Consider the following 13,132-nt stretch of genomic DNA (forward strand, 5'->3'; position numbering starts at 1 on the left):
TGTGTTGAAGGTACACAGAACACCCACTAACTGCTTCAGACGCCAACACACTACACAAGGCCACCACGCTGGCGGCCTTATATAGTGTGGGGCGTGTACTACACAGCCTGAGCTATGGTTGGCCACAGGCATCCTGCCTATGGCCAATCATGGCTCTCCTCGCTGCCGGCGCTGTGATTGGCCAAGCATCCGAGGTCACAGTGCATGCTTGGCCAATCATTAGCCAGCAATGCACTGCGCCATCGCAGTGCATTGTGGGCCGTGAGCCCCACACGAATTTGGTGCGAACGGCCCATAACGTTCGGAATTCGCCAAACGGGCGAACAGCCGATGTTTGAGTCGAACATATGTTCGGCTCGAACACGAAGCTCATCCCTACCTATAAACAGAGAATGTGATATAATACTCTAAGTGAAGATCAAAAAGTACATAAAACCGGGCAGATCCAATGCATGTAATGATAGTATGTGGGTTTGGCACACAGTTTAAAGAAAGCTCCGATCTTTAACATCCTAGTTTGTTTGTTTTTTTTGTTTGTTTTTTCATTCTTTTGAACTTCCACTGCTGACAATTAACTGTGTACCTCTATTTGGTATACTCAGTATTTTCCTTGTCACTTAAGACTTTGACAGTCACTGTAAAGAAGTGGGGTATTCAGTCAGTATGACATGGGGTGGGGGATGGGATGGACTCAGCATTTCATTTGAGAAGAAATTGCAGCTAATGTTTGCCCTGCTTGAAAAAAAATTGGCTGCTTATTTGCATCAAGACATTTGTGTGCATCCTTTGCTTGTTTTTTGTTTTTTGTTTTGAAGAGTTGTGCTGATGGATACAGAATATTTCCAACACAAAGGGATTAACTTTGCTTCAGTGATTTACTCAAAAGAAAGACTTGAGTATCTGGAGAATGAATTTCAAGTTCTGGATGATGATGTCTATATTGTTACCTTTCCCAAATCAGGTAAGGTCTTCTCTTATCCTATGTTTCCACTGTAGAAGAGTTTGTTAACTATTGTTTGCCAGGTTAGCTGGGTAGATTATTTCCATTCAACCTGTGTGCTAACCAAAAATAATCTAACAGATCTCTCCATCCATGGTAAACAGTGAGGGTTGTCCAGACTTTGTAAATGAAGCTCCCTCATCAGCTTTAGCAGCAAATGGTCACTCCATTGTTGTTGGAAACATTGCAAAACCTATGTGGATGGCAAGAAAGCATTGCCTCGCTACTCCAGCCAACCAGGGAGCGACATATGGAAGCAGGTAAGAGTTTTGCTGCCTTCATATGTCCTCCTAAAGCAATGTTTCTCAACTCCAGTCCTAAAGTACCCCCAACAGGTCATGTTTTCAGGCTCTCTATTTTTGCACAGGTGATTTGATAAGTTTCCCTGCCTTAGTAATTACCACAGCTGTTTCAACTGAGGGAGAGCCTAAAAATTGACCTGTTGGGGGTCCTCGAGGACTGGAGTTGAGAAACATTGCTCTAAACTAAAGCGATCCTTCTACTAGTATGTGATTGCCAGTGGCAATAGAGTGTGGCATTGCCCCTATAGCTTTAACAAATGACCCATATTGTGGTTCTTCTGAAAATGCTAGTTGCCTGGCTATTATATTGACCCACTTGGTTTAGTAATTTCTTAATCATGTATGCATACTTACTAGGAAACGCAAATAAAAGTGAAAATATCTTATCGTCTTAAGCTGGCCATACACCTATAGATTATCTGCAGATTTTCTATGGTTAGATGGAAAAAGTGCAACAGATTTTTCCATGTTGTAAACTGTGTGGATGGAGGAATCTCCCACTTTTTCCATCTAACCATAATATATATTTTTCTCTCAGGCTGGGTTCACACCATTGTGAATTGTATACAGATTCCCCACATCCAATTCACAATAGCAGGATATTTTGACCGGCGCTCTACATTTCTCTGCTGTGGCTCCAGCGCTAATTTGCACAGGAGCCCTGTGCGTCTTTTGTTCTGTTTCATGTCCGAATTCAGCCCAAAATTTGGGCTGAAATCGGACCTGAAATAGTGAACCAGATGCACCGGACCCTTACTGTGTGCCGCATGCGGCGATATTGTGAACCCAGCCTCAGCAAAGGCTTCCTTCAAGTTCCCCTCCCCCCCCCCATTCAGGAAGGAATGATAAACTTGGTGCCATAAATGATTTGCAAAGCAGTATCAAGAACAATCTTAAATATTGTCCTTTTTAAAAAAGTTCTCATCTGAGGAGACGATATGTCACATACTCACCTCCTGTTTTAACCCTGTAAATGCCGCACCACCAACATTTTGCTTGAATGGGCAGTGTTCCATGGCAGTACTGCCCATTGCATGCTACAGGAGTATAGATTTTGCCATGGCTGCAAAGGAAAGAACTGCAGTTACACCATACACCAAGTGTGACATGTTATGTATTTGTTTACTCAGTGTAACGTCATCTTTTACATTATACAAAAAATTGGGATAGAGATATATATATATATATATATATATATATATATATATATATATATATATATATATATATATATATATATATATATATATATATGCATTTTTTAGTTCACATCAGGCAGGCGTTTATGGTTAAGGGCCTGGTAGCCCATGTTTATTATAAGAAAACAAAATATTAGTCCATCCAGAAATCCCACGCAGGGGTCCAAGCTTACATTAAATACACAAAAAAATCCAAATGAAAATGCTAGCCCACCTGGCTACTCTTCAGCAGTAGTGCTGCTATAGGTACTTGCTCCGTCCACCAAACTGCTTGGACGCACACAGCTTCAACCCTTCAACGCACACAGCTTTGGACATGCACACAGCTTCAAGCTACTCCACCATCCCTCACACTCTACTCCCAACATCCTTTCATTATATGGCCTGTCTGCAGCTGGGCACACACCCTGCTCGTTATCATCCAGACCTGGACACAGGGTTGGAGATCCCTTTTTCCTCCAATTTTATAGGGACAGAGCCTCGCTCTGTCACATATCCCCCCCCTTTGTTTCGATCCGGAGGGAGGAACACCAGCACCCATCATGGTTGGGACACCTCTGTGCTGGCTGTCAGCCACGTAGGCCCAACCTTTTTCCAGGTGTGCTTCCAGGAACATTCCCCCCCTTTGTTTCGACCCAGAGGGTGGAACCCCCAAGTTACTTTTGGCACCTCTGTGCCAGATACCATTTACAGAAGTACACTCCTGTCCAACCTCGCTTCTCCTAACGGGGAACTCTACCCAATGCCTCCTTTGGTGTCTCCCTCTAAGCCTTACTGTCACTCTGCTATGAGCTTTGATGCAACCTTCCCAACTTTTCTTCCGAGTGCATTTCCATAAGCACTTCCTCTCCTGAAATCTTAATGGGTTCCCGTTGGTCTTTCTACCAACCCTTCTGCCTCCACGCTTCAGGTTCCCAGGTTTCCCCAAAACTTTCTCAGCAGTACTGTTCTGAGACTGTAGGGGGCCTATTTCTATAGTGTTTAGAACGGAAACCCACCTCTTATTTCTGGTACCTGACTCAGCAGTCACTAATTGATTACCAGGTTTACCTGTACCTTTGGACACCACATCATCATGTACCATTAACACATTATTTGGTTCATCATTGACAGACATATTCAAACCAACATTAGACCTCTCAATGTTGCACATGTCACCAATGCCTTTTTTTTCCAAAATTTGCTAGGGCAGAGTCTGCAGAGGGCACACATACCAGAGGGCCACCATCACCCACAGGAACCTCACAGGATGCCACCTCCCCTGGGTTCACCCACTCTGCAGGCAGCTGTCCTACCACTTGACCCGTTCTGATGCCATCTGTATTTTTATCCACCGGAACAGGCCAGCTCTCGTCTGATCCACATACAATTTTTACCACGCTGCTTGCCCATTCCCCTGTCCCGGGGACCTTATTAGGTTTGTCACCTAAACCAAGTACTGGACTGGGGACCCCAGTCTCTTTAACCACCTTTGTTTGAGCCCTGGTCAGGATCTCTGCTGCTTTCAGGTCCACACATGGCCCTTCCACCTCATGTGGTTTTTCTACTGGTGCAGTATACACGCCCTTCACCAACTGAGCAGCACCACACTGGACCATAGCAGCAGAAATGCTTCCCATCTGGCTGTTAGGAGGTGTAACCACAGACATTTTAGGCTTATTTTCAACTTCTCCAAAGTCGGTCTCAAATATTTCTTCTGCACGTAGTCCAGCAGCATACGTAGCAGCAACTTTTAACAAAAGTAGCAAATTTAGGAATAAACCATTCCTGTCCCGTTTTGCTTTGCTCTGTACAGCCTGCCATACAGTGTTCCACCTAGTGGTACTCCGCAGTACCAGACCATCAGACTGTGGAGGAGACACACTAGTATAGATTGGCTGTACATCCCAAAGTTCAAGCATCTCTTTTAATGCTTTGGTTATAAACCAGGCCCTTGACTCCAGACCTAAGTCCTTCCTGGGGATTTTCATGACACTGGGGATACAGAGAGACTCACTTGCTGAGACTTGAAAAGTTGCGACGGTTAACGGAACCTTCTCGCAGCTGGAGGTAAACACAGCCTGGTGCTCCACCAGAGTGCTGCCAATTGCTAGACTCATACCCAACTTCTCAGGCTCAGCATCAGTGAACTGCTCCAGAACATTACCAGTGACGTCACGTTGACACTCCATGCCAACCTCAGTTTTGTGGGTCACGGACAATGTCTCTGCTGTGCCCTTATTTGGTTCATCCTGCTCACCAGGGTTAACCCCTGCAGCAGCCACCACGCCCTCAGGTACAAGCTGTTCTGCAGCCCATCCTGCTGGCCCAGCAGAAACCGTGTCCACCTTATTTTTGTGCATAAAAGCCTCATCTATCAGGGAGATAAGATTTTCACCCCAACTATTCCAATCTATTGTATGTGAGCTCCCTTCTGCGGTACTCCTCAGAACCGATCCTTCTGCCCAAGGAGACACATAAGAACAGACTGGCTTAGTTGCAGACTCATAACACCAGTCATTGTAAATTATGTCAGACTGTGGTAGCACAGGTTGCAATACACCATATTCACCACCTTTCTCTGCTTGCTTTTCATAAGCCTCCCACACTTTTGCATTTTTCACAGGTTGTGTTAATCTACCATTTACCTGCACATTTTTAGTACTAGCAGCTTGCACTAACACATTACTATTACACGGTACAGTTCCATTCTGTCCCACCAGAGTGACATCGCAGTTGTCCAGGGCAACCTCTGACTCCAATACATGAAGTTCCCCGGAGATTCCTGTGGACAACTGTGCTGTCTTACCACCAGTTGCTACAGGCAACGGCCCATTTTTGATAACCCCAGGTTCTTTCAGAGCAAAAGTTTTCCCAACAGCATTAAACTTTTCATTAACAGTAACACTTATAGCATTTTTTCGCATTTGTAGGCTGTCCTAGCCCATGGTCAACTTGAGCCTGATAGTCATTAGACACAACACTTTTAGTCATCAACACAGGTTCTATTTGGATTTTAACCCTTGCATTCCCACTATATAAGGAAAAGTCATTCTCAAGTGCACATTCAGTGGCCCCACTAACTGGGGTCACTCTCACATCGTCATGGACAGTCTCGTAACCAGTCCTTTTATACATGAAATCAGCAGTTCCAGCCATTTCATTAAAGACAGTCTTACCCACCGCAGTAGTTGGTGTCACCATCTTCATTTGAGTACGTCGTCTTATGCACCAGTCCTCTGCTGCACTTTTACTGGTCAACTCCTCCTGGTGGCCATGGGATGAAACTACAGCAGGCATCTCCCACCGTTTAGCACCCCCTGCAGGCACAACAGGAAACTTCTTGTTGCTAGGGGTGACTGCAAACATATTTTCACCGGAATCTGGGCCTACAGACAAAAACTCTCTCAGCAACATTATCTCCAGCCGTATTCCACAACCTAGGGCAAGAAAACATGCCATGCCCCAACTGGCCACATTCCAGGCATGGTACTGGACGATTTTTTCCCAAAGCGATTCTCTCCTGGTGATTCCCAGCTGGCCGGAATGCACAGGCCTCTTTGTGGGGACGCTGAACCAAACCTCTACTGCAGCTCCTTTCAGGCATAAATTTCACTCCGGTTGCCATGGGAGACCGCACTCTCCCAGCAGAACTTTGCTGGCTCTCTCCAACATGATGAATTGGCTCCTCCTTAAGCCACTTTCCACGATCCTTATTAAACATAGCCCATGGTACAGAGACAGCCCGACTGGCTTCCTCTGCATTGCTATGGGCAACCACTCTCATCCTCAGCCTTTGATCAGCCTCGCTCCTTGCATATAGCATGGGCTTCTCTCTGCTGGATCCCGTCTCATGCTGTGACACATTCACATCTTTCACAATAGCTATTTTAACTGCATCAGCTTTGCCAGGGGCAACAACAGCCCTCTTCCAGTTATGGACATCCAGCGGCTTTCCCCTTGCACTGAGGGTTGGCTTCCTTTCCTCTGTAGCTTGGTTCAGTGCTGCTAAATGCCGCTTGCACCAATCCACTGCAGATTCAAATGCTGGTGGACTCTCCATAACAGCAGTCACCTGTGCACTCATTGCACCAGTGTTGCTAGGGACAACCCCAGCCCTTTTTCTCCTTGATACACTCTGATCAGGTATGTATGGGGCTCGTTCGGGCGGTAACAACCCCTCCAACCACAGAGCTCTGTCTCTTTTAAAGCAAGTTGCTTTTCTCTTCATGCAAGCTTTCCTCACCTGCACATTGCACACACTGATTGTGCTGTCTCATGCACACAAACACAGTTCATAGCAAGAGAAAAAAAAATATTTGACTTTTCATTCACAGGTACACCACCTGCAACACGCAATGCCTTTTGCCTGGCTGCACTTCACACAGCCAATAGTTCCTGACTTGAACTTACTGTAGAGCAAGGACCCGGATTCCACCGTCTTGTGCCCGCATTCGAACACCACTTGTAACATTGAGGTGTTTAGCTCAATTGGTAGATGCATTTTTTAGTTCACATCAGGCAGGCGTTTATGGTTAAGGGCCTGGTAGCCCATGTTTATTATAAGAAAACAAAATATTAGTCCATCCAGAAATCCCACGCAGGGGTCCAAGCTTACATTAAATACACAAAAAATCCAAATGAAAATGCTAGCCCACCTGGCTACTCTTCAGCAGTAGTGCTGCTATAGGTACTTGCTCCGTCCACCAAACTGCTTGGACGCACACACCTTCAACGCACACAGCTTCAAGCTACTCTACTCCCAACATCCTTTCATTATATGGCCTGTCTGCAGCTGGGCACACACCCTGCTCGTTATCATCCAGACCTGGACACAGGGTTGGAGATTCCTTTTTCCTCCAATTTTATAGGGACAGAGCCTCGCTCTGTCACAATATATATTGTGTTTTTTTTATTTTTTTAATACAATGAATGTAAAATGTATTTTTTCCCACAAAAAAAAAATGCTGTGCAAATACCGTTTAACAAAAAAAAATTGCAAAGATCGCCATTTTATTCCCTAGGGTCTCTGCTAAAAAAATATATAATGCTTGGGGGTTATAAGTAATTTTCTAGTAAAAAATACTGATTTAAATTTAAACAAAAAGTGCCAGAAAAGTCTTTGTCTTCAAGTTGTTAATTCACCTATTTATCCTGGTGTGACATTTTTGTTTTCTTTAGACTTTTAAAGTGGTCCTGAGTGCTGAAATTTCTTTTTTTAATCTTAATGCATTCTCTGCACTAAGGTAAAAAACCTTCTGAGTTCAGTTCACCCCCTAAGCCCCCCCCCATATACTTACCTGAGCCCCATCTTGTGCCAGCTCTGTAAACGCTGTATACAGTGGCTTTCATCCTCCTCATTGGCTCAGAGACAGCCACAGGAGCCATTGAGCGGAGAGCAGGGGGCAGCCTGAACCATGCTCTGTGTCAATAGACATAAAGCGCACGGCTTTATGTCTACGCAAATGTAAGTAAGTGGCTTGCGATGGTGGGCACTCATCACAGTGGGGAGGAGCCAGGAGCACCAGCAGGGGACCCAAGAAGAAGAGGATCAGGGCTACTCTATGCAAAACTACCATCTGTCTTAACTATGCTGATTGGCCCTGTGTTGATCACATGCACTCTTCCAAGAATGAAAAAAACTCTCTAGCAATACACACCAAACTGAGCATGTGCAGACTGACTCCAAAGGCTCTGACTTATCAAGAGATAGATTGGGGACAGTGGAAGTAGGGGAGGACCAGAGAAGACAGGATCAAACAGCCTTTATACACAATGCAGAGGATTAACTCCTTAGATTCTGCAGCGAGTATAACAAGCATGCTTTACTGCAAATACAGACTGATTTTTACTGTTGTAAGTTTAGTAACACTTTAAGCACAATTCGTTCTTAGTTCTCTCCTTAGCATTCTTTACTTGTAATCTTTTATATTTTTGTGCATTTTGTTTGCTTGGAAAAAACATATACATTAAAAAACAAATATATAAAAGACTTATATAAAAGAACCGACTTATATAAAAGAACAATATGAAACAAAATGTATACTTTTGTAAGAGAAATCCCCTTTTAAGCAACTTTACATCGCAGTTAAAGAAAACTTGATTCTGTTAATACAAGATTTCTGTATGATTATAAATTACACTGGTTTAACCAGATATATGTCACTGAAAAGTACAGAAAAACTGATGCAGTACATCTCTACACAATCCTGCAAGTTCAGAAAAATATCCATTGATCATCTGCCAGAAATGCACTCAGCTAAGTCTTATTTTGTGCCGACAACACACACTTTGTTGATGGAGTGCTGTCAGCCCTCCCCAGATGTCTTTTATTAAACTACTCAAACTCTTCCCTTATCTTATTCTCCACAACGTATGGACTAACTATTCAGTGGTCCAAAAGCAGAACTGTGAGGGAGATGACACAGGACAGTTCTGAATTTCTGATATGGCCAGCAGTAGAGATGGCCTTGCGGTTCGCCCGGGGGTCGGTTCGCGGCGAACTTTGCTAGTTTGCGATTCGCCAAACCGGTGGACTTCTGGCACTGTTCGCGGCGGACATATTTGTTTACATTGTGAAGAACTTTGACCCATGACACATCCATCATGTGGTACAGGACAGCCAATTGAGAAATTTCAGCACATGGACATACCCCCTACCTTTATAAATAGACCTGATCTGGTGGCCATTTTACATTCTGCCTTTTGTCAGTGTAAGGAAAGGACGCTGTGGAGCAGGGACAGTCAGTCTAATCACTAGCTATTACTATTAGGTCCACAAAAGTCCTTTTAAGGACTGGTATAGGTGAACAGTATGTATATAAGGTTGTAATACACTTATAATATACTTTCTTTCAAATATAGAAAGCATATTATAGTGCACTGCTGTGCTGCTGAGTGCTAACCGATTCTGCAGCTGTCTTTTCTCAGTGTAGGGAGGGACAGTTTGGTGTTTGAAGCAGGGACAGTCTGCAATTCACTAGCTACTAGGTCCACAAAGGTCCGTTTAAGGACTGGTATAGGTGTACAGTATATAGGGTTGTAATACACGTATAATATACTTTCTTTCAAATATAGAAAGCATATTATAGTGCACTGCATGCAGTGCTGCTGACCAATTCTGCAGCTGTCATTTCTCAGTGTAGGGAGGGTCTTCAATTCACTAGCTACTAGCTAACTACTACTAGGTCCACAAAGGTCCTTTTAAGGACTGGTATAGGTGTACTATTTGGTGTGCAGTATATAGGGGTGTAATACATGTATAAAATACTTTCAAATATAGAAAGCATAGTATAGTGCATTTCCACTGTGCAGCATTGACTGCTGAGCGGTTTTGCAGCGATACTACAAAGAGTGACAAACGCAATTAGAAAAAAGTATTATAACTGGTGTGATAGACCAGTGGCCCCCCAAAACGACAGATTGAAGCGGGGTGTTATATACCTTCTTCCACATATACTGCACTTCTCTAGAGGCTTTTGTCACAGCATCATTTAAAAAATGACAGGCAGAGAAAGAGGCAGGCCCTTCCACAGGGGTGGTAGGGGTAGGGCAGGAACAACAGGCTTGAGCAAAAGTGGCAAATTGCAGAAGGGGTGTTCGATTACGTCAAAGGACGCACCTGACTTGGCTGAGTGGCTCACTCAGCCTTACTCTTCTGCACCCTCCTCATCCTCTCGATCTGCACTCTCTTCACTCTCTGCTGTGTGCACCCCCAAAGACACTACCACCAACACCACCTTATACCCTCCGCTTGAGTCACAGGAATTATTTTCCGATCTTTCACAAGACATTGCCGATGCGCAGCCATTCTTGGCATTGGATCAAGAAGAGGAGGTAGCAACAACCGCCACTCAGCAGTCTGACGAAAGTACCCAGATCAGCCCAAGGAGGTTGGTCCCCAGTGTTGCTGCCTACTCCGAGATCTCTAATTATAGCGGTGGGGAAGGTGACGTCTATGATGACGTGCCTAGTGATGTCACGTGGGTGCCCACAAGAGAGGAAGAGGAGGGGAGTTCCGAGGGATATATGGAACAGCAGATAGGGAGGAGAAGCAGGCGAAAACTTAGATTACACAGGAGGGACAAACCAGACTGCTAATGTATCAAGAGCGAGGCATCAACCATGTACGGTCACATCTGGCGCTCCCAGGACGCCGGCACATGGCTCTGCAGTGTGGGCTTTTTTTTAACGTGTCTGCTGCTGACAATAGTGTTGCCATCTGCAGCGTTTGCAGTCAACGCATAAGTCATGGCAAGCCCAACACTCACCTAGGGATGACCGCCTTAAGAAGGCACATGAGCTGCCATCACCGAGCCTGGTGGGAGCAACAGAACCCACAAAGCCACACTCCAGGCTCTCACCGTCCAGCTTCGTCTTCTACTTCTACTTCTCCTTCTCCTCTCTCCTCAGAATTGTCCTCCACTCCACCCTCCATCATGCCGTCCTCACGTTTTTCTGGAAAAAGGCAGGCTTCCGTAGGCCAAATGTTCGAGCATAAAAAAATTATGATGCCGGCTAACCCTCTTGCCCAACGGTTGATGGCTGGCTTGTCAGAACTGATAGCCCGCCAACTACTGCCATATAAACTGGTGGACTCGGAGGCCTTTTGAAAATTTGTGGCCATTGGAACACCACAATGGAAGGGCCCAGGAAGCAAGTATTTCTCACAGAAGGGCATCCCAGAGCTATATGGCTATGTTCAGCGGCAAGTGAATGTATCTCTGACACACAGTGTCGGTGCCAAGATACATCTGACCACGGACACGTGGTCTAGCAAACATGAGCAGGGAAGCTATATAACGTTTACTGCCCACTGGGTGAACTTTCTGACGGCCGTCAAGCATGTAACCCGTGGCACCCATTTAGATTTGGTTTTACCGACACAGATTGCATACAGGCCTGCCTCTTCTTCTCCTCCTCCTATTCCATTCTCCCTCTCCTCCTCAGCTGACTCCTTTTCCGCTGCTAGCGTCTCTTCCGCTGCGCTGCCCAAGATCCCCAAAACCTATTCGACATGCCAGGTGAGACGTTGCCATGCTGTGCTGCGTCTGTTGTGCCTGGAAGCCAAGAGCCACACTGGCCCTGCACTTCTTTCAGCTTTGCGTTCACAGGCAGATCAGTGGCTAACACCACTCAATTTTACAGTTGGTAAAGTGGTGTGTGACAACGGTGCCAATCTGCTTAGCGAATTGAAACAGGGCAAAATTACACATGTGCTATGCATGGCACACGTCTTAAACTTGGTCGTGCAGCGTTTCCTTGTCAAATACCCTGGGGTCCAGGATATCTTGCGGCAGGCAAGGAAAATCTTGGCCCATTTCAGAAGATCTTGCACGGCCATGGCTCGCCTTGCTGACATTCAGCGGCGACACAATTTGCCGGTCAGTCGTTATTTGTGATTGCTCGACGCGATGGAACTCAACCTTCTATATGCTTGATAGGCTGCTCCAGCAGAAACGTGCAGTTAACGACTACCTGTACGAACTCTGCGGCAGAACAGGTTCTGGGGAGCTTGTTTTTTTTTCACTGCACCAGTGGCTGCTCATGCGCGATACATGCAGACTTCTGCGGCCATTTGATGAGATCACCAAACTGGTTAGTCGCAGCCATGGCGCCATCATGAACATCAAACCTTATGCCTTCTTTATGGAGCGTGCATTGCGTCGTGTCATTGATCAAGCCGTGGAGGAGCAGGAGCAGGAAGATGAGGAAGTCACAATGCTGGATGAATTCCCAGGGGGGGGCTACTCTATCTGAGACAAGTCAACAACAGGAGTCTGAAGAGGAGTCTGAAGAGGGGCCCAAAATTCAGGTGTTGGAGTGCTCAGACTTGAGTAGAAAACACAATACTTTGTGTAAGTGCCCAAGCTGTATCCTAAAAATAGGTGTCTCTGTCCCTTTAAGCAGTGGCCAGGAATTTGTGACCAATGACTTTTCACCACTAAGCGATCTGGGATTACTCCTCCTCCCATTCTCTGTCTGGATCTGGCGATGTCAGCTTTGGCACAGGCATCCACCATGACAATATTCTTCTGACCCAGTAAAATGACTAGAGGCACAGGATGACAATCCCCTATGAATCTGATGATGTCTCTGGGTACTACATTTGTCAGGCAGTTCCCAGCAGTCCTCTGTCCTCCCAGGCTGCCTAGCAGGCAATCAAAGTGCCTTCTGCTACATAGGGGAGTGGCTAGGCTCTCCTCTGGCACTGTGTGGCTATAAACAGCCTTAACAGAGCCCTGTCTGTCCTGTCCCCTCTCTCTCTTCCTAGACAGGCAGCCAAGGAGAGGGAGAAATACTTGCGTTGGCAGCTGCAGAGGCAATGAAAGCCTCTGGTACAGTCCAGTCCATGCAGTGGTGGGCAGAAATGCTGTACATTGGGGCTACATAGACAACATCTGAAAATGTATATTGTGCCTAAGCAGTACCCTGAAAATGTACTTTATGGCAGCTGTCACGTATCAGATAAGACCAGAACTGTGTGGACTGCAACAGAGGAAACCCAAACGTGTATAAGTGAAATATGATTTATTAAAGAAAGTAAATAATATAAATACAACCACACAGTGCAATAAACCAACCAACAAAGACCCCCAAACAACAACAGACAGATATGTACAATAAATGGGAAATGCAAGGACCGTAAACGG

The 13,132-nt window shown here is 45.5% G+C and overlaps 1 protein-coding gene across 1 annotated transcript in view; it reads left to right on the forward strand.

Annotated features, from left to right (window-relative positions):
* The first annotated feature begins 819 nt into the window (after nucleotides 1-819).
* LOC143934093 (sulfotransferase 2A1-like) overlaps nucleotides 820-13,132 on the forward strand; it is a 448,037-nt gene continuing 435,724 nt past the window's right edge. Inside the window, exon 1 of the mRNA XM_077457405.1 lies at nucleotides 820-961. Coding sequence (XP_077313531.1) covers nucleotides 826-961 — 136 coding nt within the window. The 5' untranslated portion in view covers nucleotides 820-825. The remainder of the gene's footprint in view (nucleotides 962-13,132) is intronic.

The sequence above is a fragment of the Lithobates pipiens genome, unplaced genomic scaffold, assembly GCF_037356315.1.
Source record: "Lithobates pipiens isolate NorthernLeopardFrog02 unplaced genomic scaffold, aLitPip1_a1.2 Scaffold_27, whole genome shotgun sequence".
NCBI lineage: Eukaryota > Metazoa > Chordata > Amphibia > Anura > Ranidae > Lithobates > Lithobates pipiens.